General features: G+C 33.6%; 2 protein-coding genes across 2 annotated transcripts; one reads left to right on the top strand and one right to left on the bottom strand.

The window, feature by feature from the left end:
• On the top strand, positions 4,050-6,089 carry LOC109727923. The gene is made up of 6 exons (XM_020258149.1): positions 4,050-4,163; positions 4,619-4,696; positions 4,860-5,027; positions 5,146-5,199; positions 5,284-5,430; positions 5,691-6,089. The coding sequence occupies exons 1-6, from the start codon at positions 4,050-4,052 to the stop codon at positions 6,087-6,089; spliced, it is 960 nt and encodes a 319-aa protein (XP_020113738.1).
• LOC109706595 (ubiquitin carboxyl-terminal hydrolase 3-like) lies at positions 7,855-17,386 on the bottom strand. Its single transcript, XM_020227532.1, has 2 exons — positions 16,992-17,386; positions 7,855-7,972 (listed from the first exon to the last, which is right to left on the bottom strand). Exons 1-2 carry the CDS (start codon positions 17,309-17,311, stop codon positions 7,969-7,971), a joined length of 324 nt encoding a protein of 107 aa, XP_020083121.1. The 5' UTR covers positions 17,312-17,386; the 3' UTR covers positions 7,855-7,968.

Genomic DNA, 17,386 nt, shown 5'->3' with positions numbered 1-17,386 from the left:
TAGATTATAGCGACACTCTTTAACTATCACTATATACCTAGCGACCCCACATATAGCAACACTTTTTAAAAGTGTCGGTAATTTTAGCAAGCAGCACTTTTTTGACATGTACCTACATTTAAAAGTGTCGCTATAGACCGTTTTTGTTGTAGTGGTGGTACACCAGGAGTCAGCAATAAGACGCCTGAAGGACAAAAAGGCGGGAACGGTTGAAGATTGGGGCGTAACTTTCATGAGAAGTTAGCGTAACTTCCATGAGGAGTTAGTATAATTTCCACGATCATGGTTACAACCACTCCCCCCAACTACTTTCAACCAATGTGGGCTATAAATAGTAACTTTGAAGCCTGCAATAGAGGTCTTCGCCCCTGCGCACAAAAGACCACCCTTATTTCCTCTACATTTTATCGCTTTTTTAGGAGTAGTCTAAATGTAATCTTTTTCTTTTCCGCATTTACTGCTTTCCCTAGGAGTAGTTCCTGTAACTTAGATCTTTAGAGTCTGTCTGCCCCATGGGCATCACTCCCTTATAGAATATACTTGGAGTCTGTCCGCCCCATGGGCATCACTCCCTTGTAGAATATACTTGGAGTCTGTCTGCCCCACGGGCATCACTCCCCTGTTCTTGTACTTTTTCATTTTCTATTCAATAGAAAGTCACGTTCGGCTATTTAGGCCGACCAGATCTCCAGTTGTTCTGGCCATTCGGCTCTTCTCTCTGCCCACTTTTTGGCTTGTTTTAAGGATTCGGCTCATCCCAGCCGAACTGATTATACAATAGAGGTTTTCGAACCAGGCTGATCTGATCCCGCATCAGCCGAATCGCTTGGTCTATCGAAGGGCGCAAACTTCGAGGGTCACTATTCGCAGCCGTCTCACATCCCGAGCGCTTCCCGAGGAAGAACTTTGACCGGGTCAAGGGTCGGGGAATTTCGGCACCAACAATTTTTTGGCACGCCCGGTGGGACACACTTTTAGGTAAATTTATATTTATATAAATTATTATGGCTGATGATCTACGTAATAGGGTTGTTCCTAGAAATTCTGGGAGTGATCAACCTAGTGATTCAGATAATACTGGCGAATGTCAAGCAGTTTTGCCAGTTGAAGAAGAAACTAGTGGACAGTCGGCTCATCAAGAGCCGAGTCTAACTCAGGCACTAGGCCAGATGAGCCGAGTCCTGCAAACTTTAGATCAAAATATCCATCAAAGTACCGCTCGACTAGACGCGGTGCTGGCCGCTATCACGGCCTATAATGAAAATATTGCACGAATAGGGCAATTATTGACCCGAAATGAGCAACCAATGACAGGCTTACAAAGGCCTATGATAACATCAATGTTGCAAAATCCTGCGACACCGGTAAATGGACAGCCCCAATACCATGGGGCACCATTCCAAGCGGCTTACAGACCGGCCGTCGTTAATACTGGTCAACATGTAACGACCCAGCCCACTAACAACAATAACTCGTTGGGCCGAACAACCGGCCCAAAATGCTTAAGCCCAGTTATTATTACTAGTGTCTAAGTCTCTTATAAACCCAATGACAACCCCATTCCCATCCGATGTGGGACTATTGGGGTGTCACAGACTCCCCCCGTTAAGGCCCTGACGTCCTCGTCAGTCCAAACACACACAGCCCAAGATCACCAGGCGATGTGAGACTCGTCTCGCTAGCCCGTCATCTAGACCCTAGCTCAGCCGAGACTCGCCACACATGTCCAGCTGGTGAACCGGCTCTGATACCAAATGTAACGACCCAACCCACTGGCAATAATAACTCGTTGGGCCCAACCACAGTCCAAAATGCTTAAGCCCAGTTATTATTGATAGTGTCTAAGTCACTTATAAACCCTGACAACTCCATTCCCATCCGATGTGGGACTATTGGGGTGTCACACAACAGCCGGAAATTACATGGGGATTGCCACCACCTCCGCCGATGGCAGCATACCAGCTCCAAAATTTAGGGGCTAGAGCTGGGGGGCAGGCCCCTAATGATATGTAAGGAGCGAACCCTGCAATACAGAATTCTGAAGTTCCTCAAGGGCCAAATTCGGCTCAAACACAAGCTCCGCTGTATGCTCAGATTGAGGAAGTCATTCGGAATACCTTCGGAGTAGGGGCCAGGCCGGCTATGCGGCCTGTTTTTCGATCCCCGTATCCAGCAAATATAGATACAGAGCATCCATATCCGGCAAACTGGAAAATGCCGAAGTTCGACAAGTTCTCGGGCGATGAGACCGAGAATACGGTCGAGCATATAGCCCGGTTCACGGCCCAATGTAGAGAAGCGGCCGCTGACTCATTTTTGAAACTTCGATTATTTAACACGTCGTTAACTAAAACGGCGTTTACTTAGTATACAAGTTTATCAGCTAATTCCGTCCAAGATTAGGACGAATTGAAAAGAAAATTTCATGAGCGATTCTATAGATCGGAGCGACAATTATCGGTCGCCGACTTGGCTTTATACCGACAAATGTCAGGTGAAACGGTCGAAGAGTATTTGGACCGTTTCAAAATAGCTAAAACCCGGTGCTTTATGAGAATGCCGGAATCAGAGTTCGCCAAAATGGCGTTAAATGGCTTACATTTTAAGATAAAAGATCATTTTGAAGATAAGTATTTTTCTAACCTATTTGATCTAGGTGTTCGAGTTGCCCAATACGAGCAATTTCAGAAGAAAAGTGAGGACGATCGGCTGCAATGGAGCCGATATAAAAATCAAAGCAAAGGCAAGGAGAAATCCTTGTTAGAAGAACAGTCGGTTCAAGAAGAGCCGAGCCAATCGAGTAAAAGTAAAGAATCGGCTGATGAAGCCGAGATATAGCCACTTTCTTTAAGAAGAATTTCTTAATAGAAAAACATTCGGTTCAAGAAGAGCCGAACTAATCGAATAAAAGTAAAAGAATCGGCTGATGAAGCCGAGATATATGTGGTTGGGACGATAGAGCGCCGTTTTTCTAAAGCCGATCAAAACCAGCGAAACTAAAGCTTGAGTCTCGGCTGTGCTTTTGAACAGTCGATTTGGCACCAATAGTCATCCGAATGCTCATTCGAAAGACTATTGGAGGGGCATTGTTGATACCAAAATTAATAGCTGTAAGGTCAATTTAGACCTAATTTTGCGGAAAAAAAAGTTTATTGACCTTGTGCCCCTTGATACGGTAAGAGGTTTAGAAAAAGAAAGAATTTCGTAAGTGATTGGATCAATTAAGAGAAAAAAATTTGAATTATTATGGTATGTGCATCACATACAAAAATCTGCGCGTGGCCTCTGCATGACACCCCTGTAGCTCTGCACCCTGGCTACGTTTAAATATTGATTTTGATAAGTTCTTCTTTTTGTGAAAGATAGCTAGGTAGCATGCTATCCGTTTTGTTTATTTCATTTAGAAATAAACTTAGTCGGAAATGTAAATCAACTAGGATTCGAACTTGGGATCTCGGATACCAACCAACATACTCTTTGTCACTTGTTCTAGGAAATCTTTATTCATTTGATGAAGCTATTCAAACAATTCATGTAATTCATGTGACTAAATTTTATTACAAATGATGCGCTCAGAATTTTATAATGTGAGTTTCATAAAATTGTTCATAAAAGAATTGTACGGCTAGATAACAAAAATCAATAGTTTTAAAATTTGAACAGTTATATAAAACAGCGCATAGCTCAAAACGCTTAATTACATTCTATTATTCCGTACTTTAGTATCCTTTTTTCTTGCTATATCGCATTTTTCCTTTTAAAACTCAATAGTTAACTAGAAAATTGTGGTAGTATAGTATAGTGCAATTATACTATACATATATTTGTCTAAGATATGGCAACACGAGAGCAAAATAAGTAAAGGTATTATATATGTACGTTATTCCTAATTAGAGCGTGAACATTAATTATTATGGTGATTTATGAAAAGTTTTTATTATGGTGATTTATGAAAAGTTAATTGATTACCATAGAAAAACTAGAGGGCTACTATTATATATTTGATCTACAGCCACAGATACGTATTCATCGTATGTGAAGCTCCATACATGGCGTACGAGAGCTTCAATCTTTTCACATTCGTTTGTCTCTCTCTTCTTTGTCTCGCCCAGGGTAGAGTAGTAGGGAAGCAGTTAGATGCGGAAAACTCCAAGAATCATAAGGTACAAACTTAGCGTGTTCGGGTTAGAATCAATGCTTTCTAAATTTTTAATTACATGCATGTAAAACTTAAATGGATTTTCCTTCTTTTCTTTTTAGATCTAAATCATAAGCTTCATTTCTCAAAAAAATAAATCATAAGCTTCATTAATATTTCTTTTATACAGCTCATAGGCCTTCAAACGGAGTGTCATAGGTATCCAGTACCTGCAAACTGTATTAATATTTTTACATTTAGCTTAAATAAATTGAGAAGATTCAATTCATTTTGGGACGAACTTTGGTTTTACTTATTGGGCTTTTCTTCTGATCAAATTTCTTTACATTGTTTATTTAATTAAAGATATCTATATATATATATATATATATATATATTCAAATAGCTACATATTTTCTTTGACAAATTTAAACTAATATTTTACTATTTCATTGCTTAATGATGTTTAGCTTCATGCAGAATGGGAAAGGCTTCAATTACCATCCAATAATGTCAAGCGGTTATCGTCCTCTGGATGAGTCAGCTTATGCCCGTCATGTGAGATTTTGACTTTGCCTAATGATTTATTTTAGTCGTTTAATTTTCACGCTAGCTAGATGTCTTTTACATTTGTCACTTGTATGTTAATGAGAGCTCTTTTTATATGTTACTAGTTTTTTTTTTTTATTTGTCATCGTATCTTCTTGGTTTACACATGCAGTGGGCGGTTTATCAAACAGATTTCGAGTTTTATGGTACAAGAGTCGAACTAAATGTATATGGCGCGCCGAATATTAAATCCAATCAAGTAACCGCATCTGCAGCTTCCCTTTCAAATGGACTTGATGGCCCACCAGAAAATTTCAATACAGTACAAGCAGGATGGCAAGTACGTAATTTCCTATAAAGTATTTCGCATTTCATTTTTGCAATCCTAGCTTTTACGGAGTTTCCAGTTGTATCTAAATTTTTCCGGGTGAATAACATTTTGCTCTATGTAATTTTAGGTGAATCCTGCACGTTATCATGACTATGACGTTCACTTCTTCACTTATTGGACGGTTAAGTATAAATTTTATTTACTAAGATAGTTAAAAGATTGGTTTGATGGTGAAAGTGTTAACGATTTTGTTTCCCCTTTACAGGCAGATGGTTATAACTCCACCGGTTGTTTTGATCTTTTGTGTAAGGGTTTTGTATTAGATAATTCATCCCAACTTGTGCCAGGAGACACGCTAATTCCATCCACATACGGTGGACCACAATATTATTTTATGCTTAGAATACAAAAGGTATATATAACTAATCTTGATTTGTTGATGCAGATTCGTGGTTTTCACAACATGCACTTCAAATACTTATGAAACACTTTTGTAGCTTGTGTTTATACTTGGAAACTCAGATGATATAGGCTAAAATCGAAGATCATCTTCTTAAGCTTATGTTATCTACATATCAAAACGTTGTTAAATTTCTAGCGACTTTTGTTATCATTCTACAAAAGATAATGTCTTTTTAATTTCACTACTAACTTCTAATTTTCCCTCTCTAGGATTCAAAAACTGGAGATTGGTGGTTATATAAAGATGATGAGGATAATACAACAATGCCTATAGGTTATTGGCCAAATTCTCTTTTCACTACCTTGCAACAAAATGCATCTAATATTGAATGGGGTGGATATGTTCGTTCTTGGAAAAGTGATAAGAGCCCTCCAATGGGCAGTGGACATTTTCCTTCGGAGGGTGAAGGGCAAGCAGCTTCCCTTAGGAACATTAAGTACATCACCTCTGGAGGTGGAATCTTCTCACCTCCCCAGGAAATGCTTGGTTCTTATGTTGATAGAAAGGATTGTTACGATGTTGGAGATTACGAGACTTCAAATAAGAATGGAGGTTTTGATGGCTATGGAAAATTCCTTTTCGGTGGACCAGGAGGCTGTACTAATTAATTAATTTGTGGATAAGAACTATAAAACATTTGTGAAGGAGCGTCTCAAGAGACAATAAAGTGAAACTAGTGTGACCATCGTTTTCTTAATTTTATAAGTATTTTAAACTATGAATTATTATATATGCATTTTCTTTTATTTGAAGTTTTGCGATTTAACCATAATTGGTCTGTTAATTTGGAGCACCATCTATGTAAGGTTTTTGCTTTGGTCTAAATAGGTATTACTTTTGGACTAAATGGGTATTGGTTGTAAACGGTTTGACCAACCAGCCAACTTATTATTAACTGGATAATACTCGGTCAACCAGTCACACTCAATTAACTCGCCAAACCCACTTAAGATTTATATATCAAAATTTATTTTTTGTATGTCGTTTTCTTGGTTTTAACTATCTTGATTTCTTTGAAATTGAGGTAAAATTTTAAACTGATATGAAAGTTGTCTTTGAAATAATTTTTTGAAGGTGTTTCTAGAATGATTTGTATTTTCATACTTTTTTTTTTAGGAATAGGTAATATATTACCCGCTTCGTTTATTTTATTTTAGAAATAGATTTAACTGAAAATGTGAATTAATTAGGATTCGATCTTGAAACCTAGTGCTAACCACCAAATTTTTTGCCATTTGCATTATGAACCATCTGTATTTTCCAGACTTTTGTTCTATTTGCTGTAACACTATTTTCAGCCTTTATACAGCTGCAGCTCCTAAAACCTTTTGTTTCAACGGTTGACCTCACCTTTTGATGATGATAGAAAAGATATATGTTCATGAGAGCAAATCTTATCGCATTAGTGATCTTCTATGTTTATACGCTGTGTATATCTTAAATATATTCATATTGGTTGGGTTTCATGATTAATTCCATTGTGCACCATATAAGTATAATGTGCTTCATTTATGTGATCTATATCACTCTCGGTTGTCAATTTTGGACAAAGCAAATCAGCAGGATTTTCACATTTGTTTACTCTTTGCATCTACGATAGAAAGTCCACTTTCTTGAAAATTTTGCTTCTGATTTTGTTTTAGAGATATTACGTATTCGTTAAGAACCCGTGGACTTTGGGTTGAAGTGAATTTTGAGTTGAAATAGTGTTCGGTGAAATTTACTTCCCCCTTACTATTTGTTTCATTACTATGGAATTAAAATTTTTTAGTTTTGTTGTTTATTTAGCAAAAAATGAATGATCTAAAACTATAATTTAGATATAAATAATAAATAACTTAATAAATAATAAATTATAATATAATAAATAAATATAATATAATTATATTCTTGTATAATTAAAAAAAATTTAATCTAAAACAACTAAATTAATTTTTTATACATAAATTATAATAATTCAATTAATAAAATTATATATATATAATTTTATTATAATTTTATTAATTGAATTATAATTGAAATTTTTTAGTTTTGCATTTTTGTTTTAGATTAAATTTTTTTTAATTATACAAGAATATAATTATATTATATTTATTTATTATATTATAATTTATTATTTATTAAGTTATTTATTATNAATAATTCAATTAATAAAATTATATATATATAATTTTATTATAATTTTATTAATTGAATTATAATTGAAATTTTTTAGTTTTGCATTTTTGTTTTATGGCAACTTGGTGTTGTGTTGTTATGTTCTCTGCATTTTTCTAATAGAAAATATTAACAGTTCTGTGTCGAACATTTAAAGTAGCAATGAACACAAACATAACTGCGTTAATACAACACAATCCTTACATGGAATCAATATAAAAGTAAACAAATATACGTTGATTTTGATGAACACAACAAGGAACCATACATTGATTGCGATAAATATAAAAACATAAATTCTCATATTACATATTAAAATAACACTCATGTCTACTATTCATACTAATTTTCTCTTTCTAATACAATTTAGCTGAACAAAAGTTTAAGACACATAATTACTAACATGAATACAATAAAATTTTTCTTTCCACTTCAATTCTTTTTGCCATTGCCGCTGTCCAAGTAGTAACTTCCTGAACTCTATTCTTTAGAAGAAGTTGAGGTCAGCAATAACCTGTGCAAAGCTAAATCAGAGGCTTTTTTGTGGACTGTTTAATAAAACAGAAAGAACAATTACCAACAAGAAGGCTTATGAACCATTTTTGCAATAACTAAATTTATGAAAGGAAATTAATATCCTTTACAAATAAGCTACTGTACACAAAGAGAGAAGTATCGTAATTCTAGAATACAAAATAAAAGCTTTCTGAATAAATTGTACAAAATATAGATCAAATTGAGTTACCTTCAAAATAAAGCCATAAGAATACTATCATGTAGTATCGTCAACGTTGTTGCTTGTGCTAGTCATAGACTTTATATACTGCAGTTTTTATATCTCACTAAACATGCAATACGTTTGTCACATACAGGGAAGGAAAAAAAAAAAAAATCATGAAAGAATCATTAAATACCCATTTATTCTTCTCCCTTTTGAAGAAAATTGTCGAAGGAAGGATTTCAAAGCAAATCATAAACATAAAGCAACTGAAGTTGCAAGGTACAAGCAATTAATGAAAGTCGTACTCTGGAAAACCTCTTAAATCAAAACATGGGACCACAAAATGTAACAACGTACGGCTGTTGAAAGCATTATTTTTCTTCCTATATGTCTCATACGCATGACTGATAAAAGCCATTTGTTGGGGACATGTCATTTTTCTGTTTTCTAATAAAAGGGAGCAGCAGCAGCAGCGTCATCAGCTGCAACATTATGGTGACAAATTAGTGCAAAAGAAAAAAATCTTCACCAAGCTGCAGTTTGATTCCTGATTATAGGCAGATTAAAATTGATTTGGCACATTAAAATAGACGAAACTTTTGCCCTAATTTGAGTCGTCTGGTGCCTGCAGGCGGCGATGAAATTGACCTTGTGTTGAGACTCGCCATGGAATGTGGGGTTGGGGGCCTGAGTCGGGGTCGGGGCGGTGGTGGGTAGACGGGGAGGGAGAGGGCGGTGCTTCAGGCAGAGGAGGCGTGGTGCTAGGGGCGTGGATGTGGTGCTTCAGGCTCGAGATCCGTGCCGCGAGGTAGTCCGGGGTGATGGGGAAAGTGGCTGCGGTGTGGACTGTGGAGGAGGACTAGGACCAGGAGTTGGGTTTTGGTTTGCGGGTAGATAGAGAGAGAGAGAGAGAGTAGAGAGAGAGAGAGAGAGACGGAAGGAGGAAAACGCCCGTTACGATCCTTTACAAAACAGCAGCACGGATCTCGAGGTGATCCTAGGGTGAAAAATTCACAAGCACTAGTGAGTTAAAAAATAGGTGGAACCGGTTCATGGACAGGTACCGGTTGTCTAGTAGCTACAGCCTAATATTTATACTTTTTTCATTTTTCAAATAAAAAAGTGAAGAATAAAAGCTGCTACCTTTCACTGCCCGTCGAGCGCCAAGTTGCAAGTAGGGCAGTAAGGACGCTGGAGAGGAGCGAGGCAGTGCCTGTGGAAGTAGTGTAGGCACGGAAGCTGCCGCAGCTCGTCGCCGGCGGCGAAATCGTTGAGGCAGATGTAGCATGTTTCTTCTGGCTCCTCGCTCGCATGTTGGGCTGGAGGAAATGAGACGACCGGCTGTGCGGCCACGGCCGTCAGCTCGACGACCGCCGCCGCCTCCCCCTCTCCGCCGGAACTTGCGGAGCTGAGCTTCCACCAGCACCAGCCGATGAGAGCCACCCCTCCGATCACCACCAGCGCCACCCCAACTACGATGGCGGCGATGGTTCCAGCTGGCAGGCTGTTTCTTTCCTGGAAAAAGCTGATGGGTGAAGCCGGTGGTGCGTGTTTATTGAAGTCTCCCTCCATCTTTTCTTTCCGGTTTACCTTTCTTCTTTCTTTTCCTTCATCCCTACAAGCTTGTATATATAGGCATTTTCTAGCCACCAAACCAGTACGTAGTGATATCAGTTCTTCTTTAATTAGTATCCTATAAACTAGAAGTTCAGCTTCTCATGCATGTTTTTCCTTTTCAGTAGTTGTTGTTATCTTCATGTAGCTAACCCACATTTCTAAGTAGTGTTCCTATGTACACCGTTGACCAGCCAAGAAATCTGTACTCACACTGAAACCACATAGTTATGGAAATTCTTCACTTTTATCTTTATTTCACTTAAGAGCTTTAAATATTTAAATCAACAAAGGCCTTGTGTGGTTATGCCCGGAATTGAATGTTTTGGAGGATGGGCTTATACATTATTGCTGTTGTTGTTTAATTAGCTTATAATGTACAGTCACTAGAGGTGAAACACCGTCTTCTTCCCACAAGGGCAAAAGAAATCACAAGTGCTGCAATGAAGTTTCTCTTCTTTTGTTGCAAATCAGAACCATAGGGCCCCGTTTGGTTGTAGAATAAAAAGGGAATAACTCCTTTTATTTCACTATTTTTGCTAAACACCAAACAAAATTGGCATGTTAATTTATCCCCGCGTTAACAGATTATTCCGAAATAACCTGTTAAGAGGGTAGAATAGTAGTTCCATCTATTGGGTAGAACAAGCTATTCTCTAATTTAGGGGGTGTTCGGCATAACTTTTAAAAAGCGCTTTTGGATTGAAAAGTGATTTTTGGCTCAATAAAGCATTTGGCAACCTTATTTTTAAAATCTAATTCTGCTTTTCAAAATAAAAAAAATTGATTTTGAATGCCCCAGAATCAAAATCAGAAAAAAGCTACTCCTTAAAATCTCATTCTGATTTTGGAGTCAAATTACAAATTTTTATTTTAATTTTGAATTCAATGTTTAAATTTAAATTTAATTTTAAATTTTAGTTTTTAGATTCATTTTTGAATTTTTAAATTTTAACTTTTCAATTTTAAAATTTAAAAAATAGATTTCAAACTTTAAATTTTAAATTTTAATTTTAAACCTCAAATCTCAAATTTTAGATTTTAAAATTTCAAATTTAAAATATAAAATTTAAAATTTAAGATAACATTTAAAATTTGACATTTTAGATTTTAAAATTTACAAATTTTAAATTTTAAATTACAATTTTAAATCTTCAAATTATAAATTTTTAAAATTTAAATTTTAAATATTCAAATTTAAATTTTATATTTTAAATTTCATAATTATTTTAAATTTTAAATTTTAAATTTCAAATCTTAAATTTCAATTTTCAATTTTCAATTTTCAAATTTCACAAATTTCCAATTTCAAATTGCAAATTTTACATTTTAAAGTTTAAATTTAAACTTTGAAATTTAAAATTTAAATTTATATTTTTAAATAATAAATTTTATATTTTTAATATCATAATTATTTACATTCTAAATTTTAAATTTTAAATTTCAAATTTCAAATCCCAAATTTCAAATTTTAAATTACAAATTTTAAATTCCAAATTTTAAATTTCGTAATTATTTATATTTTTAAATTTTAAATTTCATAATTATTTTAAATTTTAAATTTTTAAATTTTAAATTTGTAAATTTTTAATTTTTAATTTTTTAATTTTTAATTTTTAAATTTTTTAAATTATTTTTTAAATTAAAATATCAAATTTTAAATTTTGTATGTTTTTGAAATTTAAAAATTTTCATTTTAATTCAAATTTAAATTTAGATTTAAAATTATTTTAAAATAAAATTTAATAAAAATATTAATTATGCAAACATTAAAAAAATTTTGCTAAATAACTTTTCAAAATCACTTCAGAAAAATCATTTTTATCTAAACAGAGCCAAACGCTCTACAGCTTTTAACAAAAATAATTTCTCAAAAACCAAAATCACTTTTTCAAAAGCTAGGCCTAGCCTTTAAAAAGCGCTTTTAGGTTGAAAAGTGATTTTCGGTTCAATAGGGCGTTTGGCAACTTACTTTTAAAATCTGATTCTGTTTTTTAGAATCAGAAAACTGATTTTGAAAGGCCCAAAATCAGAAGCAGAAAAAAGCTGCTTTTTGAAATCTGATACTGATTTTGGACTCAAATTTCAAATTTTTATTTTAATTTTAAATTCAATATTTAAATTTAAATTTAATANAAATTTAAATATATTTTTAAATATATTTAAAGTTTGGATTTAAATTGTAAAATGTAATGTCAAATTTAAAGTTAAATTTAAAGCTTGGATTTAAATTGTAAAATCAAATTGAAATTCCAGTTTTATTTTGTAAAATCAATTTGAATCCAAATACACTTAAACTTGAGTCAAGTTAATTTCACCCATGAACTTCAACTTGAATTTTGAATTCAAATTGTGAATTAAATTTTATGTTATGAATTTGAATTATAAATGTAAATATAAATATAAATTTATTTTAAAATTTTAGTTTAAAATTGAGCATCGAAATTTTAATTAACAAATTTGAATCAAATTGTGAATTTTACTTTGCGTCCAAATTTTGAATTTACACCTTTATGTTGAAATTTGAATTCAAATTTAAGTTTACCATATAAATTTTAATTCGAATAATGAGTTCAAATGTCCAATTTCAAATTGGAATTCAAACGTAAATTTCCATTTAAATTTTAATTTCAGTTCAAATTATGAGGTCATATTTGAGTTCACAATGTAAGATCAAATTTTAATTTTAAATTTGATTCGAACTGTGAATTCAAATTTGAATCCATGCTTCAATTGTCAAGTTCAAATTTGAATTCAAAATGCAAATTTAAGTGTCATTTTAGAATTTAATTTCAATTATGATTCGTAATGTAATATTTGAAATGAGGTAAAAATATACATTTAAGTATTTATTTATAAATTTTAACTATAAATTTATTTAGAGCTAATCAAATAATCGAATTTAAAAATCGCCATTCTTAAAAATCATTTTTGTAAATTTAAAATCAATTATTTAGAAGTAATTTGAAATATAAATATTTTTACTTCAGTAAATTATGAGCAACCAAATTTGGCTCGAAGGGAAGGGATCATGAGCAAGCAATGCTTAATTGTTCAGTGCCAAGCAGCTGGCATGTACCATATAGGGGCACTATGGTAATTTCATTTTGTGTGTGCATGATATCTCCACCCTGTGTTAATTAATACCCTATCATTAATTTATAGAAGGAATTTATTCATACATCCATTCCGGTGGATCCCTGTATAGCAGCATGCAGATGACCAAAAGAGGCATTTATGTATATATATCTATATCTATACTAGGGGTGTCAGCAAGCGAATCGCAAGTGAGATAAGGCTGACTCTTGACTCAGTTATGAAATAATCTGATTTTGAATTGACTCTCGTTAAAGTATGGAATAGAAAAATTTAGTTCTGATTCTGCTCGTTAATTCATTTATTACTAAGTCGAACACGTGCTGCTTTACGAATAATATGTTAAAAAATTTGAAATGACATATATAGAAAATAAATTTATAAAATCTTACATTAGACTTTGATCTGGTGTTGAAATTTTACATATAGACATACTTTTTTATAATCTTGTTGGGCATCGTATTTGGATTTGACTAAAAATCAAATAATAAAAATCTGTATTATATAAAAAAACACATTTCTAATTTTGCCTAATATGGTTTGTACATGCATGAAGTGGGCCGTTTACCAAGCAAAAGTTTCTGATGGCCCGTATTATGGTGGCAAAGCCCAACTAAATGTATATGGTGTGCCAAATATTCTATCCTATCAGATCAGCTCTTTTTCGTTTCGGCTTTCAAGTGGGCTTGATGGCCCATCAAAAAATTTCAATGCAATACAGGCAGGATGGCAAGTATGTAATTTTCTGACAAAGTGTTCTAACAAATCTTCTGGTTAACTAGAGTTCTGAGAAGTGCATGATATTTTGATCTATGTGCTTGACAGGTAAATCCTCCGTTATATCATGATTATGATGTTCATTTCTTCATTTATTGGACTGTAAGTATAGAAAGATTTTTTTTATTATGATCACTGAATGAGTCGTTCAATATCGAAAAAAAAAATTCCCTTTCGTTCTTGTTTTTTGTTTTTCTTTTTTACAGGCGGATGGTTACGAGTCGACGGGTTGTTATGACCTTTTATGTAAAGGTTTTGTAATAGATAATTCAGCTAAACTGAAGCCGAGTTATCTAATTACTCCAGTTTCCGAATATAATGGAGCACAATATTATTTTACACTTAGAATACAGAAGGTATAGTAGATTTAATACCTAGCTAGCACAATTTTTAATTCTTTACTATATACACTTTTGGTACTACTTGAAATTTAAAATACGTTTTTAAACTTGTATTTTCCATGACATAAACCTAGAATTGAAAATCAAACATATCAAGCAAGTTTAATGTATTGCAACATTTATATTTCATGAATAAAATATATGCATACTTTCTTAATTTTATTTATCACTTATATTTTGATTTTAAATTATTGTAGAATTTACAAACCGGAGATTGGTGGTTATATAGAGATGATGGAGATGATGCTGGACCTCTAGGCTATTGGCCAAAATCTCTCTTCACTACTTTAACAGACAATGCATCTACTGCTGTATGGGGTAGATTTGTCGACAGCTCTTTGAAAAATGACAATCGTCCTCCAATGGACAGCGAACATTTTTCTTCAGAATGAGAAGGAAAGGCAGCATATATAAAAAATATTAAGGTTGTCAATCCAAATGGAAAAATTTACAATGTTATCGAGGACATGGTGACTTCCTATGTAGACAGACAAGATTGTTACAGTGTTAGCAAATTTAAGGGCTCAAATGGATCAGGAGGTGGGGACGGATATGGATATTTTCTCTTTGGCGGACCAGGTTGTAAAAATTAATTTGAGAATAAAATTATGAATAACTTATTAAACCAAATTGTCTTAGCGGTCATGAAATTAATCACCAAAAGTCTTGAGGCATGAAATAATCATTATGGTGTATCCTGTAATGCTGTTTTGGCAGAAATTGAATTTATATGTGCTAAAATATTGATAGTAGGATGCTACTTAATTCTAGTAGAATTTAGTGTTACTATGAACAACTGTTGCACAACTATTACCTACTTTAATCCAGCTACCTCCCGAACAGAGGAGGATTTTTTTAAGAGAAAGATTTAGCAAATTATCTATTATTTTTAAATATAAAAATATTTAAATAACATTCTCTATTAGCTTAAGTCTTTAGAATACAATGGTTATTTTATCTGATATTAGAACTGGAGTTTCTGAGTTCTATTATTGTCGTGGGCCTACAAAAGGCCTCAAGTGCAGATGTATATTTTATATTCATGAACAAAATTTTGTAGAGAAAAATATATTCAAGAACGAAATTATTATTTAGATCTTTGGAGGGCCAAATATAAGTAAGAGGGTCCAACAAAAAAGGTGATGTTTTATGTCCAAATTGTACCATTATTAAATTACTTTCCTAAATATCAATCAAATTATTTTTCTGCTAAAAAACTGTATTTAGATCCAATTGATTTAGGAAAGTAATTAATTGGATTTTCGTATAGTTCTTTTAAAAAAATATATAATTTGATTTGGAAGAAGTTTACCACTAGAATTTATTTGTTTTCCCTTTTTAACTGCGAGAATGAAAGAGTTAATAGATGTAAGGTTCATTTAGGCCTAATTTTGCTTATGCCCCACGATATGGTAATAGGTTTAGAAAAAGAAAGAATTTTGTAAGTGATTGTATCAATTAAGAGAAAATTTGAGTCATTATGGTACTATCTCCATTATATACTAAAAATTTTAAAGGTGATTGGATTAACTAAGAGCATCTTCAGGAACCATTGAGTTAACCTTTTTTCATTTGATGAAGCTATTAGTGCAATTCACATAATTCATGTGACTAAATTTCATTACAAATGATGTACTCAAAATTTTATAATGTGAGTATCATTAAATTGTTCAAACAAAAAAGAACTGAAAGGCTAGATAACATAATTAAATGTTTTACAGATTGAAGAGTCATATAAAATAGCGCATAACTCAGAAGGCTTGATTACACTAGGTTAATTTATACCGAACTTTAGTATTCTTTTATTTGCTACAATCTCTATAGGGATAATTGCATTTTCCATTATAGACGTTACACTCTCTCACATCACATCAGAGCCTCTGGTGACAATAACATGAACATCTGGATGACATCTCTACAGGAATAATTGTATTTCCTATTTATAAACAAAGATAATTATATTTTTTATTTATAGAAAAAGATAATTGCATTTCCTACTTTTAGAAAATGACGCAAAACATCAGGATCACATCTCTACAGGGATAATTGTATTTGCTATTTAAAGACAAAGATAATTACATTTTCTATTTATAGAAAAAGATAATTGCATTTCCTACTTATAGAAAATGACACAAAATTAAGTTCCCCAATACATTTTAATACCCATTTACGCTCAGGCACGGGTGACAAAAACATGAACATGAATAACATCTCTACAAAGATAATTGAATTTTCTATTTATAGACCAAGATAACTGCATTTTCTATTCATAGACAATGATGCAGAAAGTAAAACAGAAAGTACCCTAAAATATTTTAACACCCGTTTACACCCACACTGTTGAAAAAATATGAACATTCGAACAACATCTCTACAGGGATGATTACATTTCCTATTTGCGGACAAAGATAGATGCATTTCCCATTTATAGACAATGACATAGAAAGCAAAAAGATTTTCTAAAACATTTTACCACCCATTTACCCTCCTATTTTTATTGTTGGAAGGCATGTCCTCACCGTCAACTGTACACTGCAACCATCAAAAGTATACACTGTCACAATACATCTGAATTCACAACCTCGGAGAGCTTCTTCTAATTCCACAATGAGGGAGAAATAATAACAGGAAAAAAAAGAACGAAAGAGTTCTAGAAGGCCAAAAAGGAAAGGGGGGAAATCTCTCAGCTCCTCAATCTGACGCACTCATAGAACAAGATGTAGCCATGATCAGCGTTACCCGAAAACTCCTGGGCAGAACCAAAGAATGACTGCAGGATTGACTCATCCATCATATCCACATTCTCATCATCAAGGAAGAGCCAATGGCTGTGGCTTTTCACCGCGCTGACGTGGTGGCCGTGATTGGGGCCAGTCCCTACATGGACGACAACTGCAAAAAGGGAGTACTCTGAGTCATCTGCACCATCAACCGTGTTTGTGAGCTTCAGCTCCATGGGGAACACCACGCGGTACGATAACTTCTTGTAGCGGCCAAGCTGCTCGATGTACTTGAAGCGCTTGAGGTGGATGACCAGAATATGTGGCGGCTTCTTTATCTTCATCCTCTTTTGGGCCTCCTGCAAACTGCATAAACATCCACTTTCACAACTTTCATGTAGGAGGCGAAGTGCAAACAG

This window comes from Ananas comosus, linkage group 2, assembly GCF_001540865.1.
Source record: "Ananas comosus cultivar F153 linkage group 2, ASM154086v1, whole genome shotgun sequence".
Lineage (NCBI taxonomy): Eukaryota > Viridiplantae > Streptophyta > Magnoliopsida > Poales > Bromeliaceae > Ananas > Ananas comosus.
This window is presented reverse-complemented; position numbering and strand designations above follow the sequence as displayed.